This window comes from Rhinopithecus roxellana, chromosome 5, assembly GCF_007565055.1.
Source record: "Rhinopithecus roxellana isolate Shanxi Qingling chromosome 5, ASM756505v1, whole genome shotgun sequence".
In the NCBI taxonomy this organism is placed as follows: domain Eukaryota; kingdom Metazoa; phylum Chordata; class Mammalia; order Primates; family Cercopithecidae; genus Rhinopithecus; species Rhinopithecus roxellana.
This window is the reverse complement of record NC_044553.1, coordinates 158,003,630-158,019,466: the sequence shown is the minus strand read 5'-3', so window position 1 is coordinate 158,019,466 and position 15,837 is coordinate 158,003,630. Positions and strand designations below refer to the sequence as shown.

General features: G+C 41.7%; 1 protein-coding gene across 2 annotated transcripts in view; it reads left to right on the top strand.

The window, feature by feature from the left end:
• The window catches only part of SETD3 (SET domain containing 3, actin histidine methyltransferase), an 86,012-nt gene that overhangs the window by 18,902 nt on the left and 51,273 nt on the right, over positions 1 to 15,837 (top strand). For both annotated transcript variants that reach the window (XM_030929962.1, XM_010353673.2), the window contains exons 4-6: positions 1,245 to 1,393; positions 3,378 to 3,450; positions 4,052 to 4,308. In XM_030929962.1, coding sequence (XP_030785822.1) covers positions 1,245 to 1,393; positions 3,378 to 3,450; positions 4,052 to 4,308 — 479 coding nt within the window. The remainder of the gene's footprint in view (positions 1 to 1,244; positions 1,394 to 3,377; positions 3,451 to 4,051; positions 4,309 to 15,837) is intronic.

The following is a 15,837-nucleotide window of genomic DNA, read 5'->3' as shown; positions in this document are numbered from 1 at the left end:
CGTAGATACTGTTTACTGCACCTGACACTGAGGGCAGAGCATTATGCCAGTTCTCAGGGAGTGAATAGTAAGTTCCGTCTTCAGATAGTCCTCGTTCTGGTCGTTTTCGCCATTCAGCAGGTATCTTTGCATATCCAGCATGCCCTCTTCACATATCAGGTTGACTGTTAATTATGCTATGGTAAGATGGCCACAGGCACCTGAGCTATGTGCCACACCCAGCTTCCTCCTAGTAAAGTTCCTGTTCCTCTCCTTTTATTCATCCAAACGGAATGGCTTTTTCTATGCATGTCTTTTCATCTTTTTGACTATGTCAGACATGCTGAGAAGTTCAGAAATTAATATAACAGATGCCCGGGAATCTGCTACCCCAGCTGAGCATGTGTCAAAGTAGTATCCACATTGTCCTTTCTTTTATTCTCACCCACTGGTCAGCTTTCCTTTCCCTTCCTCGGCCTTTGGTTTTGTTTCTGTATTTGTTTTTAAGAAAACATCCCAGATACAGCCAAAGCCTCCCATTTTCATCCCCTTCTATTCCCTCCCTGCTTGTGGGGTGTTCATCTTCACTGTGAATGTTTTCTATTTCATAAATAACCCCATAAAAATATATGGTTGTAATTGCTGTTTGAAAAATTTACATAAATGGTGTCATGCTATGTGATTTTTAAAAAACCACCGTGGTACATTTAGTGTTATACTTACGTTGATACACATAGCTCTAGCTCATTTAAATTGCCTTACAGCCTTCTGGCTTACAGCTCTGCAGTTTTGTGTTCTTAGAATCAGGACTGTGGGGTTCATCCTTTCCCATGTCTCCTTGTGCACATATGTGAGTTACTCATTTTTGTTTTAATGGAAATTTTGTTAAAGCACATGTGAGTATGAGAGATGGCATGTTGGACTTTTAAGGAGAAAACTGCTTTATAAATCATAGTAATGGTAATAGAAGCTCTCTCCCCTTTGCCATCATATTACCTAATAGTACCTAACAGTCAATATTTATATTACCTAGTGTCAGTATATATTTCACTGTAACTGACAGGGAGTTTAGGATTTTAATTCTTCTTCCCTGTCATCAGTTAAGGTATGTACTGTGACCATGTGGTGATTAGTTTTGATTTCAAGATTGGCGTGTTAAGACTATTTCCAGTGTTAGTTATGGCCTGTTTTTATTTTCTGAGAGACGTGTGAATGATATGTGTCCTAAAAGTAGCTCTTGTTTTCTAAAACGTGGATTAATATAGGTCTGTCCGTTACTTTTGATGGAAAAAGAGAAGATTACTTTCCTGATCTAATGAAATGGGCCTCTGAAAATGGGGCTTCTGTCGAGGGTTTTGAAATGGTTAACTTCAAAGAAGAGGGCTTTGGTTTGAGAGCAACAAGAGATATCAAGGTGAGTTTATAAAATGTTGGTCTGAGGGGGTCTATGTGTGTTTGAACTGTTGTGCTGCAGAGGGTGCAGGGTGAGGAGGTAGACGTGTGGTGGGAGAGTTCTAGTTCTGAGCCTGTGGGCAGATAGGCAGCCTGCAAGGACCTCAGGCTCCTGTTCTAAGCAACTCCTCCCACCTTATCCCTCTGGGGAGCCAAGCTGCTAACCAGTGACTGGGGCAAGTCAGTTCACATTTCTGAGCCTCTGTTAGGAGACCATAAAACATGCCTCACAGGATTTTGAGATTTACCTAAAGACAAGGAGGTGGACTCATGGTTTTTTATTTTGTGACTTACTGGAGGTGAGTGGGTGGAAGACTGGTGGTGTGGGGATGCCTACCAGTGTCTGGAATGGATGCCTGTGAGGTTGAAGGTACTAGGAGCTCACTGAAATGGCAACACCAGTGGCAATAGGGAGAGAAGAGTGAAACAGCCACCTGCTAAGGAAGAAGGGCTTTTTCTCCCCTCTTTGTTCTTGGTTCTTCTTTCCACATGAAGGGAGCAGCAGTCATTGGCCATGCCTGGCCTTTCCTCACCCTTCACTCATGCCTCTTGTAAGAGGAGGCACTCCTTCATCTGTTTGGGAGAAGGAACTGGACTTGGCTTTTTTCTCGATGGGAGCTGGTTGCCCGTATGCATTCATTCCACTCTGCTCTCCGCCCTGGAAGCTTTGCAGGGGCAGGCCACACGTGGGGAGGGCGGTGGGGATCCGGCTCTGCCTGTAACTAGGTGGGGGAGTCTGTCTAATTCTGGGATTCAGGAGGTGATATTTTGGGTGACCATCTGTTGTATTCTCTCTCTCTCAGTTGCTTCAGAACTTGGGTGGAGGAAAGGGTGTTATTTGGCCCCCTCAAACCTCCAGCAACATTTTTGGCTAAGTTGTAGTTAACCTTTCATTGATAGATCGGTAAATCACGTGCTGGTATATTAGATACCTGTTAAATGTCTGCTGTGTGAATGGTAGTAACTTGCTTCCGAAAAAAAAAAAAAAACAGTCTCTTTCTTCATGATGTCTATAATCTGTATAGTAAGAGACAAGACAAATAACTTAATAGTTGACATTGGTGAAGGCAAGGTGCTACATGTTCTTCTCTTGTATCAGATTCAAGGCAGCATTTGTGTGGATGCTGCCCAGAAGATCTGAGCTGTGGACTTTCCTCACTGTGTGCTTTTGTGGGGAAACGAGGGTTGGGGAGGAGGTCTTAAACAACAGACGTTTATTTCTCACAATTTGGAGGCTGGATGTCCAAGATCTCAAGGTGCTGGCATGGTTTCTCTAGGTGAGGGCATTCTTGGTTTGCAGACAGCTGCCCGCTTGCTGTCTCCTCACGTGTTGGAGCACCATGTGCCTGTTTTATGCGGTGTAGATACACAGGACACAGGAAAAGGAAGCGTCCTGTGTTGCCAGAAAATGAGAAAAAGCTTTGGGAAACAAATTTGTAAACCAATGTGTCTTCTGGGCATGTGATTTCACTAGTAACTGTTGTGCTTTAAAGATAAGTATGTAGAGGAAGGAATGTTACTCTGGCTTTAAAACTCAGTAGTAGCAGTAATTCATGTCGACAAATTAGGGTTTTTGTTGGAGGCAGGAATTTTGTTTTGGTATGGTTTTAGAACTTAGAAGTACAGCAAAGAATAAAATAAACACCTTTATGCTCTACTCCAAGTGTTATATTTGCTTCAAGTAAAGTTGAAAGTCCCTTCTTTGATTATTTGCTCGTCAGTATATGTAGTTTTTAGTTTTTCTATTGGAAACAGGATTTTAAGCTATCCTTCTACTCATTTAACTAGAAGATAAATTGTTACATTTTAAAATATATTTGAATATTTATTTGAAGTGCTGATATGCAGCCTTAAGTTGTACTTCATGTGTGATTGGATTTCTGACCGTAGATATAGTTGAAGACTGTACCATGTTTTGATGATTCTCCTATTATTTTTTTCCCTAGGCAGAAGAATTGTTTTTATGGGTTCCACGAAAATTACTAATGACTGTTGAATCTGCTAAAAATTCAGTGTTGGGTGAGAATAATTTCTGACTGTTCAAGGCAAAATACAAATGACAATATATAAAATTCCATTTTGTGGCACTAAGGATCATACTTGGTTTTTCTCGACTGGTGAAATAGTCCCTCAAATATGCATTAAGTGTTTTTCATTTAATGTTATAAAAAAGATGCACATGACCTTTATTGTTACTATTATTATTATTATTATTATTATTTTTTTTTTTTGAGATAGGGTCTCGCTTTGTCACCTAGGCTGGAGTACAGTGGCACCATCATAGCTCACTACAGCCGTGATCTCCCAGGCTCAAATGATTCTCCCACAGGTGTGCACCACTACACCTGGCTAATAAATATATATGTATTTTGTTTTTCTTTGTAGAGACGGGGTTTCGCTGTATTGCCCAGGCTGGTCTCAAACTCCTGAGCTCAAGCAGCCCTCCCACCTTGACCTCCCAAAGTGCTAGGATTACAGGTGTGAGCCACCGCGCCCAGCCTGTACCTGACTTTCAATGTTACAAGACCTTTTAGTTTTCCTGTAATTTGTAAATGTTTATTTAAATGAAGTTTTTAAGAAGTTTGTGGAACTTACGCTGTTAACTTCTGGGTTAATTCAGGGCCCTTATATTCTCAAGACCGAATCCTTCAAGCCATGGGAAACATAGCACTGGCCTTTCATTTGCTGTGTGAACGAGCCAACCCTAACTCCTTCTGGCAGCCCTACATTCAGACTCTCCCTAGTGAATATGACACACCTCTCTACTTTGAAGAAGATGAAGTTCGGTATCTTCAGTCCACACAAGCTATACATGATGTCTTCAGCCAGTATAAAAACACAGCTCGACAGTACGCCTACTTCTATAAAGTCATCCAGGTGAGCAGCTGTTTGCTGTTTACATATATATATTTCACAGAGTGGGGAGGAAAGAGGACTTGACTCCATAAATATTCCATTTGACGTCTTATTAAGAATACTTAAACATTTTGCTTTTTAAATTGAAAATATAAAATACATTTCATTGTTTCTGTTTTTACAGAAATATCAGTGAAGTACAGTTATATATATATCTGATTTCATCACTGTCCAGTGTTAATACAAGCAGTTGTTCCTGAGTTATTGAAACACTAAGTTTTTTTGTAAACAAAAGATCACAATGAAATTTTAAAAGCCATAAAGCATATCTGATGCAAAAAGTTACTCTGTTTATAAACTTTTCAAGAAAATGAGTGTTAATTTTTTTCTAGATAAGTATAAAATATTGACGGTTAATTTAGTAAATTTCAACGTTTACATTTTTCAAAGTGTACTGTGTATTAATTTTAATTTGTTCTCAGTAAAAGTTTCTCATAGAAATCTCTATAAGGCTCCAAGTATTTGAATTACCTGTAATGACACCTTTCTGTATTTTGGCCACTGTTGTCTTTCATTTGCAGTTGATCAGCAGTCAGAAGGAACAGGGCCAGTGCCACAGTCCCCGCCAGGACTGAGAGGCGGCATGGCTCCTTCTCCTGACTCCGCACAGTCTAAGTCACTGAAGAGTCAGCTCCTGGGCTGCTCTTCTTGAGATACGACAAGTGGGCAAGTGAACTATTTGCTCACTTTCCTTTTTGGGCAGTGTGACAGCCTGAATTAGGTTTGATTTGCTTGTTCCTTAAATGGTCTATCCTTGCTATGTTTTATTTGCAAGAAGTGGTAACCTCATTTCATTGCTACAGGTGATACTGTTTTCCACTTCTTATTTTCACTTTGTAGCATGCTTACTGCATAAAATTTTACACTCAGTTACATCTTCTCCTCCACTGAACACTTCACATATGTCAAAAATTATACACGACTATTGTCTTCAAGTAGAAATCAATCCCTTTGTTTTTCTAAACCTTGAACTTCAGGAAGTCATTAGGAATGTTTGTACAGTATATATATAGCTTTTATTTCAAGTTGGCTTAATTCAAAAACTATTGATGAAGCCAAATCAAAACTTTGCTTCTTCATATAGTATGTACCTACAGTCCCTCAGTCTAAGGTCAGTTTAGCTCTTCATGACCTGGAAGGGTTATACTTTTATTCTTAGTTCTCAATGGTATATCTTTCATGACTAAAGATTAAGCTGACTTTATAGGTCTAAGTATTTGCCATTTTCTCTTGCTGGACAATGAACTACAAGCTGGGTCTTTTCACTAATGTGCCTCTAGTTTGCAAATGCTGGTAGCCTGCTCTGAGAGGTCTCTCTTCTCTTGGCAAGTTGGAGGGTCTAGGATGATGGCAGGTCTTCTGATAACCGGCTTGGCGTGAATGAGCTTTGGATGTTTCATTGTATTCACTGGTCTGTTTACTTCAGTATTAACTAAGTAGTGCAGCTTTGCTTCAAAATTTGATGAGATTTTCAATGGTTGTGAGTCACTAAAATACTCTCTTCATATAGATGGAGCCATTTTTTTGTCAATTTGTTTAAGAACCAGGTCTCTTCGTAACTGCCTGAAATAAACTGCCTTAGATGCTGAGATGCTAAGGGGATTAAATTATACCACCTTCTATGTAGTAAACGGTGTCATTGTAAACATCTCAGGAATTAGAGAACATTCTAAAAGTAAACTCTTAATTGAGAAGTTTTCTCAAGAGTAATAGAATTCCTACATGACTAATAAGAACAATCTGTGTAATTTATGATGAGTACAAATATCCTTTTTAAAAACAACAGCATTATTAGAGCACTAATCTTTTTAAAGAAATTATTCCTCTTTATTGAAAAATTTAGTCAACCGCTATCAAACATGGAACATTCAAATGTGAAATTAACCAGGTAATCAAATGTCTGCACAGTTGATTTTTTTTTTCCACAATTAAGTCAATCTGAATATTTGAAAAAAGTACAGGATTTAGAAATCAAACTGGTTACTTTTCTGTCAGAAGTATGAAACTGAGGAGAGCAAAATGTGTCTGGTCACATATATAAGTTCTTTTATTTTATATCGGACTTTTTTTTCCTTTTGTGACACAGGGTCTCGCTGTCACCCAGGCTGGAGTGTAGTGGCATGATGATGGCTCACTGCAGCCTTGACCTCCAGGCTCAAGCGATCCTCCCACCTCAGCCTCCCCAGTAGCTGGGATTACAGGCATGTGCCACCACGCCTGGCTAATTTTTTGTATTTTTTGTAGAGATGAGGTTTCGCCATGTTGGTGAGGCTGGTCTCAAACTCCTGGAGTCAAGTGATCCCCCTGCCTTATCCTCCCACAGTGCTGGGATTACAGGCATGAACCACCTCGCTCAGCCTGGAGACATTTTTTTATTGTTGAATTGGGAGTGTGGGGTGCCACTGGCATCTAGGTTAGAGTTGCTGCTACAATTCTTCATATAAGACAGCCCCCTCTACAAGGCATTTTCCAGCCCCAAATGTTAGAAGTGCTGAGGCTGAGAAACCCTGCTTTGTATTTGTATACAGAACAAAGCACCTCAGATACGTATGATTGAGAAAATCACAGTCCTTCCCGCCTAATGATTGGAAGCCTGAGGCCTGCCGACACTGGTTGTGAGTGACTTTCATCATTTTCTCAGAATGTCTTTGCCTTAGCTAATTCCAGATCCCTTCCTGGGTGTAACTGCATGCTGTGGTGAGGAGAAGGTATTTTAGAGCATTTTTTGGTCACTGGCATTTAACACATATCCCTTCTTTTTAAGAATCTACAAATAAAAGACCAGGTTTAGAGATACTTGACTTATTAAGGATACAAATACAGGGGAGAACAAACACTGAAAAAATGTAAACCTAAGATTCAGGTTATAAAATCATGCGGATTTGGAGTAAGGAGCTGAGTTGAGATCCTTGGCATTGCATGTTGCAAATGAAATATGCATGATGGGGTGGAGTCAGTTCTCGGTGTTAGCTGGGGGACTTCACAGGAAGGAGCATTTGAGTGATGGGAGGGAAGGAATGCTGGCCCCTGGACTGGGCAGTCCTGACTGAGTGTAGTTAGGAAGAGTTAAAACAGCTACATCCACTGTCCAAGTGAGAGACGCTGTGGCTGCGTGGAAAGAGCACATACTTTGTAGTAAGACAAACCTGCATTCTGTAGCTCATTTGCTGTTTACATATAATTTGAAATTAAATATAATTTGGAATTAGTTGCTTTACTTCTGAGTTTGTTTCCCAATCTGTAAGATAAAAATATGAAGACCTGTTTTTTCCTGTGACCATTGTCAGCCCAAGTTGGATTGTTTATCAAAGCAACTAGCCTGCTGCCAGGCTAGTTGTTGTTAGGAGTCATTTTCCTCTGGGAAACTGTGGAAATGGTGGAATGAAGCTCCCTCAGCAAGTACAGTGTGATAATTGAGAGGGTGGGTGCTGGAGCCAGCCTGTTAGGGCTGAAATCCCTGCAGCACCACTTAGAACTGTGCCATTTTGGGCCGGTCTCTGTGCCTTCCTCGCCGTATCTGTAAAGGGGGCTAGTGGAGTGTCTGATTCCCAGGGTTGCTGAGGGAGCAAAGTGAGTTGATCCGTGGTGAGACCTTTAGTACTGTGCCTAGCACACAGTGCTCATTATAGAAATGCTCTGTTTATGCTATTTCCATTTTGCGTTTGACCCTCAGGCCATGTTATTTGGTTTTGTTTTGTTTTAAATCACTTCTCCTTCTGTCCCTACAGTATCTTATGTTAGTATTTCTTAGTGTTTTCTACTAAAACAAAACTCCTGGTGGCCAAAGATAACATTCCTGCAAGTCTAGGGGCTAAACCCATAGTGACTCATCACAAGCTCGAAGTTGCTGTCAAGCCTGGGCAACCCATCTCTACAAAAAATTAGCCAGGTGTGGTGGCATGCACCTGTAGTCCCAGCTACTTGGGAGGCTGAAGTGGGAGGTTGGCTTGAGCCTTAGAGGTCAAGGCTGCAGTGAGCTATGGTCACACTACTGCATTCCAGCTTGGGCAACAGAGCAAGATCCTGTCTAAAAAAAAAAAATTGCTTCCAAGATTCATGTTTTTGTTACTGGTTTTTGGACTCGTGTTTTTAAATCTTAAAAATTCATGCAAATGGTAATGTTTGCTATTTTTAAAACCATGTTAAGTGACTTACCATCAAGTCAGATGGATATTGCAGGAAAACAACCCTGCTTTCTCCTAAGACCTCGGGTTGTCTCACGCTCCAGTGTGAGAAGTGCAGCCTTTACCTGTAGTAAGTGCCATTAAGCTGACCCGTGGGCAGTTCAGATGTGATTTTTTTTCAGAAGAAGAAAATGTAACGGTCATTTAACATGGGTAAAACTATGCAGCTGAAGGGATCATTACATATTGAAAATACGTAATAATGAGCTTTTGTGTGTGTGTGTGTGTGTGTGTGTGTGTGTGTTTCTTTTTTTTTTTTGAGATGGAGACTTGCTCTATCACCTAGTCTGGAGTGCGGTGGCGCGATCTCAGCTCACTGCAACCTCCGCCTCCTGGGTTCAAGCGATTCTCCTGCCTCAGCCTCTTGAGTAGCTGGGATAACAGGTGCCCGCCACCACGCCTATAAAATAAAAATATTTTATATTTTTAGTAGAGACGGGGCTTCACCATGTTGGCCAGGCTGGTCTTGAACTCCTGATCTCTGGTGATCTGCCCACCTTGGCCTCCCAAAGTGCTGGGATTATGGGCATGAGCCACTGCGCCCAGCCAATAATGAGCTTTTGTAGAAAATTTCTTAATGATTTAAAATAAGTTCCTGTTGGAATAGGAGTTGTAGGCGGCCTGGAATGAGGTGCACTGCTGTGACAATTAGGAAGGAATAGGCTGTGGGCTAGAGCTTTTGAATGAGGGTTCATGACAAAGGAAAACAGACTTAAGCAAAAGTTATCTTTTTAAAAAATTGTCTTTTGAGTCTAGTTGTTTTTCATCTCTTCTAAAAGTCTTAAGTAATAAATTGGAGTGAACACAAATGCAAACATTTCATTGCTATTGTTTTATAAGAGTATCATATTTTCTCATCTCAGTACCAAACCATCTATCTTTCCCATGCTTTTCAAGGATCAGACGTTAGGCCTTTGCTCCTTTTAGTAGGTCACCTCATCAGTGCATTGTCACTCAGGGAGAGAGAGAGGATTATTACATCAGTTCCCAGTTCATAGTCCATTACTGTGACCTGCGCTCAGTTTTTTCTGTTTCTGGCATTGAGGCTGTTAACCTTTTCCAAGATCATGGGGACCCTTTCCCCAGAGAAATGGACATGTGTGCTATATCACAAACATTTGTAGATCATTTGGTGGCGTGCTCTGATTTCAAGAAACTCATTTTCAATTTTTATCTGTGATTTCCCATTTAAAATAATTTTCTTGGGGGCCTGTACCGAGCTCTGCATCTGAACTGAAACCTTTTTTTTTTTTTTTTCCCCAATTTACCTGCTGGCTTGGAGGTCTACAGGCCATGGCTCGCAGCCCCTGTCTCTGGGTACTTTGGGAGTGACAGCAAGCACGATTCAGTTCTGTGCATCCCCGGTGGTGATCCTGGTGATCCTGATTTTTGGGAAAGGAGCATGGAGAAGTAATAATAGTCCATTCAATCTTACAGCTTGCTTCAGGCTTTTAGGGTTTTTAATTCCAAAAGCACCAGTACTAACTTCTAGTATTTGTACATTTTTTCACGTAGGTTTCTCCGTATTGCATTTTTTATTTATTGTTTTTCTCTCTTTAGTGGTGGTGGCCTAAAAACTAGAAAAATAATTTCCTGTGCTGTGTCCTCCCAGCAGATTTCCTTGATCCAGGACCTTTTAGTGTGGGCACTTAGTTCAGATCACCTTCTGTCTTTAACTTGCTTTTATAGTTTCTTTAAAACAAAGTCTTGGGCTGGACACAGTGGCTTACGCCTGTAATCCCAGCACTCTGGGAGGCCGAGGCGGGCAGATCATGAGGTCAAGAGTTTGAGACCAGCCTGGCCAACATGGTGAAACCTCATCTCTACTAAGAATACAAAAATTGGCCGGGCGTGGTGGCGTGTGACTGTAATCCCAGTTACTCGTGAGGCTGAGGCAGGAGAATTGCTGAACCCAAGAGGCAGAGAGAGGTTACAGTGAGCAGACATCGCGCCACTGCACTCCAGCCTGGGCGATAGAGCAAGACCCCGTTTTGGGAAAAACAAACAAACAAAAAAAAGAAGTCTTTCTGGGCCCCTGCTCTTCCTCATTTGTATGGTAGGGGCTTGGGCTTTATGAATATTGAGGAGTCCTTCCAGTTTTTACATTGTAAAATGTAAAACACCTGTATGAACACCTGAAGGCTACATACAGTATATGTATCTTCTTGACATCTCCTTCATGAGATGTTTGACACACACTGTATGTAGTCTTCAGGTGTTTGACAGATGACTGGTGTGTAACCAGAAGCGTCAAGCTCTAGGAATTTTGAGGGCATTCCTTGTATTAAGATACAGCACCTGGGCAGGTGCGGTGGCTCACTCCTGTCATCCCAGCACTTTGGGAGTCTGAGATGGGAGGATGGCTTGAGCCCAGGAGTTTGAGATCAGTCTGGGCAACATGGCAAAATCCCATCTCTACTAAAAATACAAAAACTAGGTAGGCATGGTGGCGCACGCCTATAGTTCCAGCTACTTGGGAGGCTGAGGCAGGAGAATCGCTTGGACACAGGAAGTTGAGGCTGCAGTGAGCCGTGATCACACCACTGTACTTCAGCCTGGGTGGCAGAGCGAGACCCTGTCTCAAAAAAAAGAAAAAAGATAGAGCACCTGCTGGTGAAACATCATACTGCAGCTTGATGGTTGAGGAATGTCTACACCCAAACTCCAGAAGCTAAGTTATTGTGGCTGAGCCAAAGGCTAGAAGAGGCTTGTATGAAATGGAGCTAAAATTTATGTCAGTTTGTGAAACAGAGGCCAGGGAAGAAGAGAGGACTCATGGTGGAAGGCTGAACTTGGCATTTAAAACTGTTGCAACTTTAACCCTATAAAAATACTAGCAGATCAGAACATACCAAAGTTCAGCTCTAAGTTCAGACTTTACATGGAAATGGATGACCAGTTTGTGATAGAAATAAACGGAAAAGTAGGGTTTGGCTTAAACCCTATTTTGAAGTACTATAATTGTGTGAAAGCAAACTATATCCTAGCAGATTTTACTTACCTTAACGTAGTTGAATGATTAGCTCAGATGTTTTTCATCTATGCTAATGAAAAATTAATAGACCCTGTGAATGAACTGTTTAATTGATAATCAGTACCATGTGATGGACCCGGCGCTGTGACATAGGGTGCCAGCTTGTCTGAAGATTAGCTTATCGTAGAGACATGTACATTTTTCTGTGTTGTTGAGATTGAATGTATTGCTTTTTAAGTAAATACAAGCATACAGGGTTTAACAGAATAGAAGCATATCTATTAAATTGATTACTACTATTTTTCAGTTGATCTCATCACTTAAGTGATTTGTCACACCTTACTTGGATTTCTTCTTTTGTGTTGATCCAACCATTTGAGAGGTGCAGGCGAAGGTATGGAGTTGGAAAAACTCGTGTATCAGCTGCCATGAATTTTGTTTCAAGGCAAGCATCATTGCAGCAGCCTCCTCGTTTTCCTGCCTTATGCTTCAGGATGGAGTAAGGCAATTTCAAGTTGGCCATCTTCCTCGAATAGGCAACTCCTACCTAGCCAGGGCTGAGTGGCAGAAGAGACAACCAGCCATGTTCACAACTTACTGTTGCTGCAGCCTGCCTCTGAAAACAGGGCCCGCCAAGAGGCAGAGGAAGATGTCACTTTTGGTTCTTGGCATCCTGTGGCAGTTGTGGCTAAATACAAACATTTCCCACTGTTCTACTTGTCTCTGACAGAGCTACACAAGAATAGCACAAGATGTGAATTTCCAGAGATGTATTTAGCCTATGTTTTCATAAAGCTCTCATCTGCATTTAGAAATCTGATAATACATGAGGCCTTCAGGAATGTGTACCAAATTAGAGTGAAAACCTCTGGGCATCAGCTGAAAGATCCTAAGGCCCTGAAATTCATGGAAAGGGTTTAGACACTCAGTAGCATACGCTGTATATAGCTATGTGTCCTTTAGCACTGTAAGGGAAAATACACATATGCTTTATATAACTTTGACCTCTCTGGTGGCAGAGGTTGTGTACAGGAGTGTCCCAGTTTATGCACGGATTATATTCCAAATTGTCACTCTGACTTGGCATGGGGCTCCTCTCCCTATTCAGCTTCTTCCATTCTGTTGGTTCCTCTTAAGTGTGAGGTATCGCACCAGGGATGGGGACTAGTATTTCTGGGGATATGAAATTTGTTTGTTTTTTAACTTTTTATTTTGAAATAATTCTAGACTTACCAAACATTTGCAAAATTTGTGCACAGTTCTTCTATATACACTTCACCTAGCTTCACTTAAAGTTAACATCTTACACAACCTTCAGTTTAATGATCTGAACCAGGAAGTCAACCTTGGTACAGTACTATTAACTAATCTGCAGACCTTGTTTGAATTTCATCAGTTGTCCTGGCACTCATGCCCTTTTTTCCTTTCCAGAATCCCATATTGCATTTAGTTGTCGAATCTTCTCAAATCACTTCCAGCCTGGGATAGTTCCTTGGTCTCTCCTTGTCTTTCATGACCCAGACACTTTAGAAGAGTACTGCTGACCTGGCTGGTTACTTTGTAGAGGTCCCTCAACATGCATTTGCCGGATATTTTATCATGTGTAGACTGAAATTATGCATTTTGGGCAAGAATACCATGGAAGTAAAGTGTGTCTTCCTTAGGGAATACATGAATCAATATGTCTTTTGGGTTTTCTATCAGAAGTTAGTATTTTTCTCTTATAGTTAGTGAATACCTTATAGAAAGATACTTTGAGACTATGCAAATGTCCTGTTTCTCACCATCCTTTCATCCACTGGTTTTTGTATCTATCATGATTTTTGTCTGTAATAGTTACTACTGTAGTGTTTGCCAAGCAGTGATTTTCTGTCTCTGTTATTTCTTCTACATGTAATCATTGGAATTTTACTAAAAGGAAGAGCTGTCTGTACCTTCTTCCACATTTATTATTCAGCTGTTCATATCAGTATGGACTCATGGATATTTATTTTATTTGATAGACTGTGTAATCCATTACTATATATTTGATACAAAAATTGTTTTAGATGGCTCTTCGTGTAAAGATACCTGATTTCCTTGTCACTTACAATTTGAGAATATGTGTCTTGTGCAGTTTTTGCCATAAAGTTAAATGCATGGAGGTACTTAATAAAAAATTGCTGAAATTGATGCATAACACAGCAGATCATTTATAAAGGTCACTTGGCCTCAGAATTCAAAGAGTGGCTGTGGCCGCTGCTTCCTGCTTGCCATTTTCCTGACCTCAGTTTCACTTAAATGTTTCCCTAGAAGCAAATGTGTTCCATATGTGACATTTTTTGTTCTCAGCCAACTTCATGATAACATTGCATCTGCTAACTGAGGGGTATGAGCTACAAATTGAGGAGGGGCGGAATAGAGTCAAAGATGATGGTGAGGGTGCGAGGCAGCCAGTTTCATAGGCTGGAGGTGTTGGGGTTGATGAGCTGTAAATCTAGCTTTAATGCTTGCATTCTGTGGTCATGGGAACTGGGTAGATATTTTGGGGCATAGAAGGGAAAGAATGATGTCTGTTTTCAGGTGGTTCATCTGGATTGGCTAGAGGACTTTTCCAAGGGGTAGGTAGCATTCTTCACAGTGTGCCCCTGGAACTGTTCTGTCGGAGTGGCTCTTTTCCACGTCGTAGGAAACCTGTGGCTATAGATGGAAGACACTGCGTGAGAAGGGGGCTGAAGCTGTGCTAAGAGCTGCAGACGACGCTTCCGCTACCGCCACTGTAATGAGTACAGTGGATTCAGTAAGAATGACTCTCCCTGGTGCAGTGTCGGCTCTCTTCTCAGGCTTTGATCCTTACCGTTACCGGGTGAGGGAGTTTGAGTCCTCATTTCTCAAATGGAGAATGGGAGAAGTTGAGCAGCCTGCAAGAGGCTTGTGGTACCTGCACCCTGGAACTGGACTCCGAGCAGGTCTGTTAGACCCAAAGCCTGTGCTCCTAGCCACAGGGGCTCACCAAACCACTGTCTTAGTCTTTAAGGTCGTACGTGGTCTTAATTTTGGGACAAAGAAATAGTCTAGTTTTAAGGGCAGAGCACTCTTGTTTAAAATCTCCTCTCTTGCGCTAGTGTTTCACAGAAAGCTGGGCATGGCCCTGCTGGCCGAGGACTCCGGGCCTGTCAGTCCAGCCTGTGAGCTTGCTGGCAGTCTCTTCCAGCTTCCTAAAGGAGATCGCTCCAGCTCTTTCGTTTTACTCTGTGTTGGGATTGAAAGATACTCGTTCTTAGAGGAACTAATAAGCCTATTTGCTTTTTTTCCCCCAAGCTATGAGGAAGCTGGTTGTGCTCTATTTTTTCTCTTATTGTTATTTTTACCGATTCAACTTATTTAATGATACAAAGACTGAAAAAACTAGGACTTAGGACATCAGTCCAGGCTTGCCTGTTCTCTGGAGAGTTGCTGGTGCCTTTATAAAGTTTGGTAGAGCCACTGGCTGTCTTGGTGAAATTCCCTGACCTGTGACCTTGCCTGTTCCTGATAGCTGACCTTGAGATTAATTTGTGTTCAGTGTGTAAGCACTGCCTTCATTGTGTGCTATTTAACGTTTCCAATTTTGTAAATTACTCATTCTAAACATGTATCTCGTTTTCATCATTTCCATAAATGAAAACTGTAGCTATGTCATTCAAAAAAAATCTTTGCTTTTAACTATGTTCTTGTTTTGTAAATGTTATAGATCACATGGAGACTTCACCTTCTGTGAGTTTAGTGTTCTTCATTTTTTCTATTTTGTCCAGCTTTAGTTCCAGTGGCTTTTGGGGGACTGAAGAAATGAAATGGGCTGGGCACGGTGGCTCATGCCTGTAATCCAAGCACTTTGGGAGGCTGAGGTGGGTGGATCACCTGAGGTCGGGAGTTTGAGACCAGCCTGGCCAGCATGGTGAAACCCCGTCTCTACTAAAAAATACAAAATTAGCTGGGCGTGGTGGCATGCACCTGTAGTCCCAGCTACTTGGGAGGCTGAGACATGAGAACTGCTTGAACACGGGAGGCAGAGGTTGCAGTGAGCCGAGATTGCACCACTGCACTCCAGCCTAGGCGACAGAGTGAGACTCTGTCTCAAAAAAAAAAAAAAAAGAGAAAGAAATGAAATGCTTTTTCTCTGTCCTTGGGGTTCTGCCTGGGGTCTTCTCGGTGATGTGTGTCCCTGCCTTGGAACCTGGGGCAGGGTGCCCCTAGAGTACACTGATGTGTCCATCTGAGGCGGGTGTGAGTTCCCAGGTCCCAGACCCCAGCATCTCCATCCTGCTCTGGGGACTGGCACCGCTTCTGCTCTGTCTTCCTCACTGACCCTTC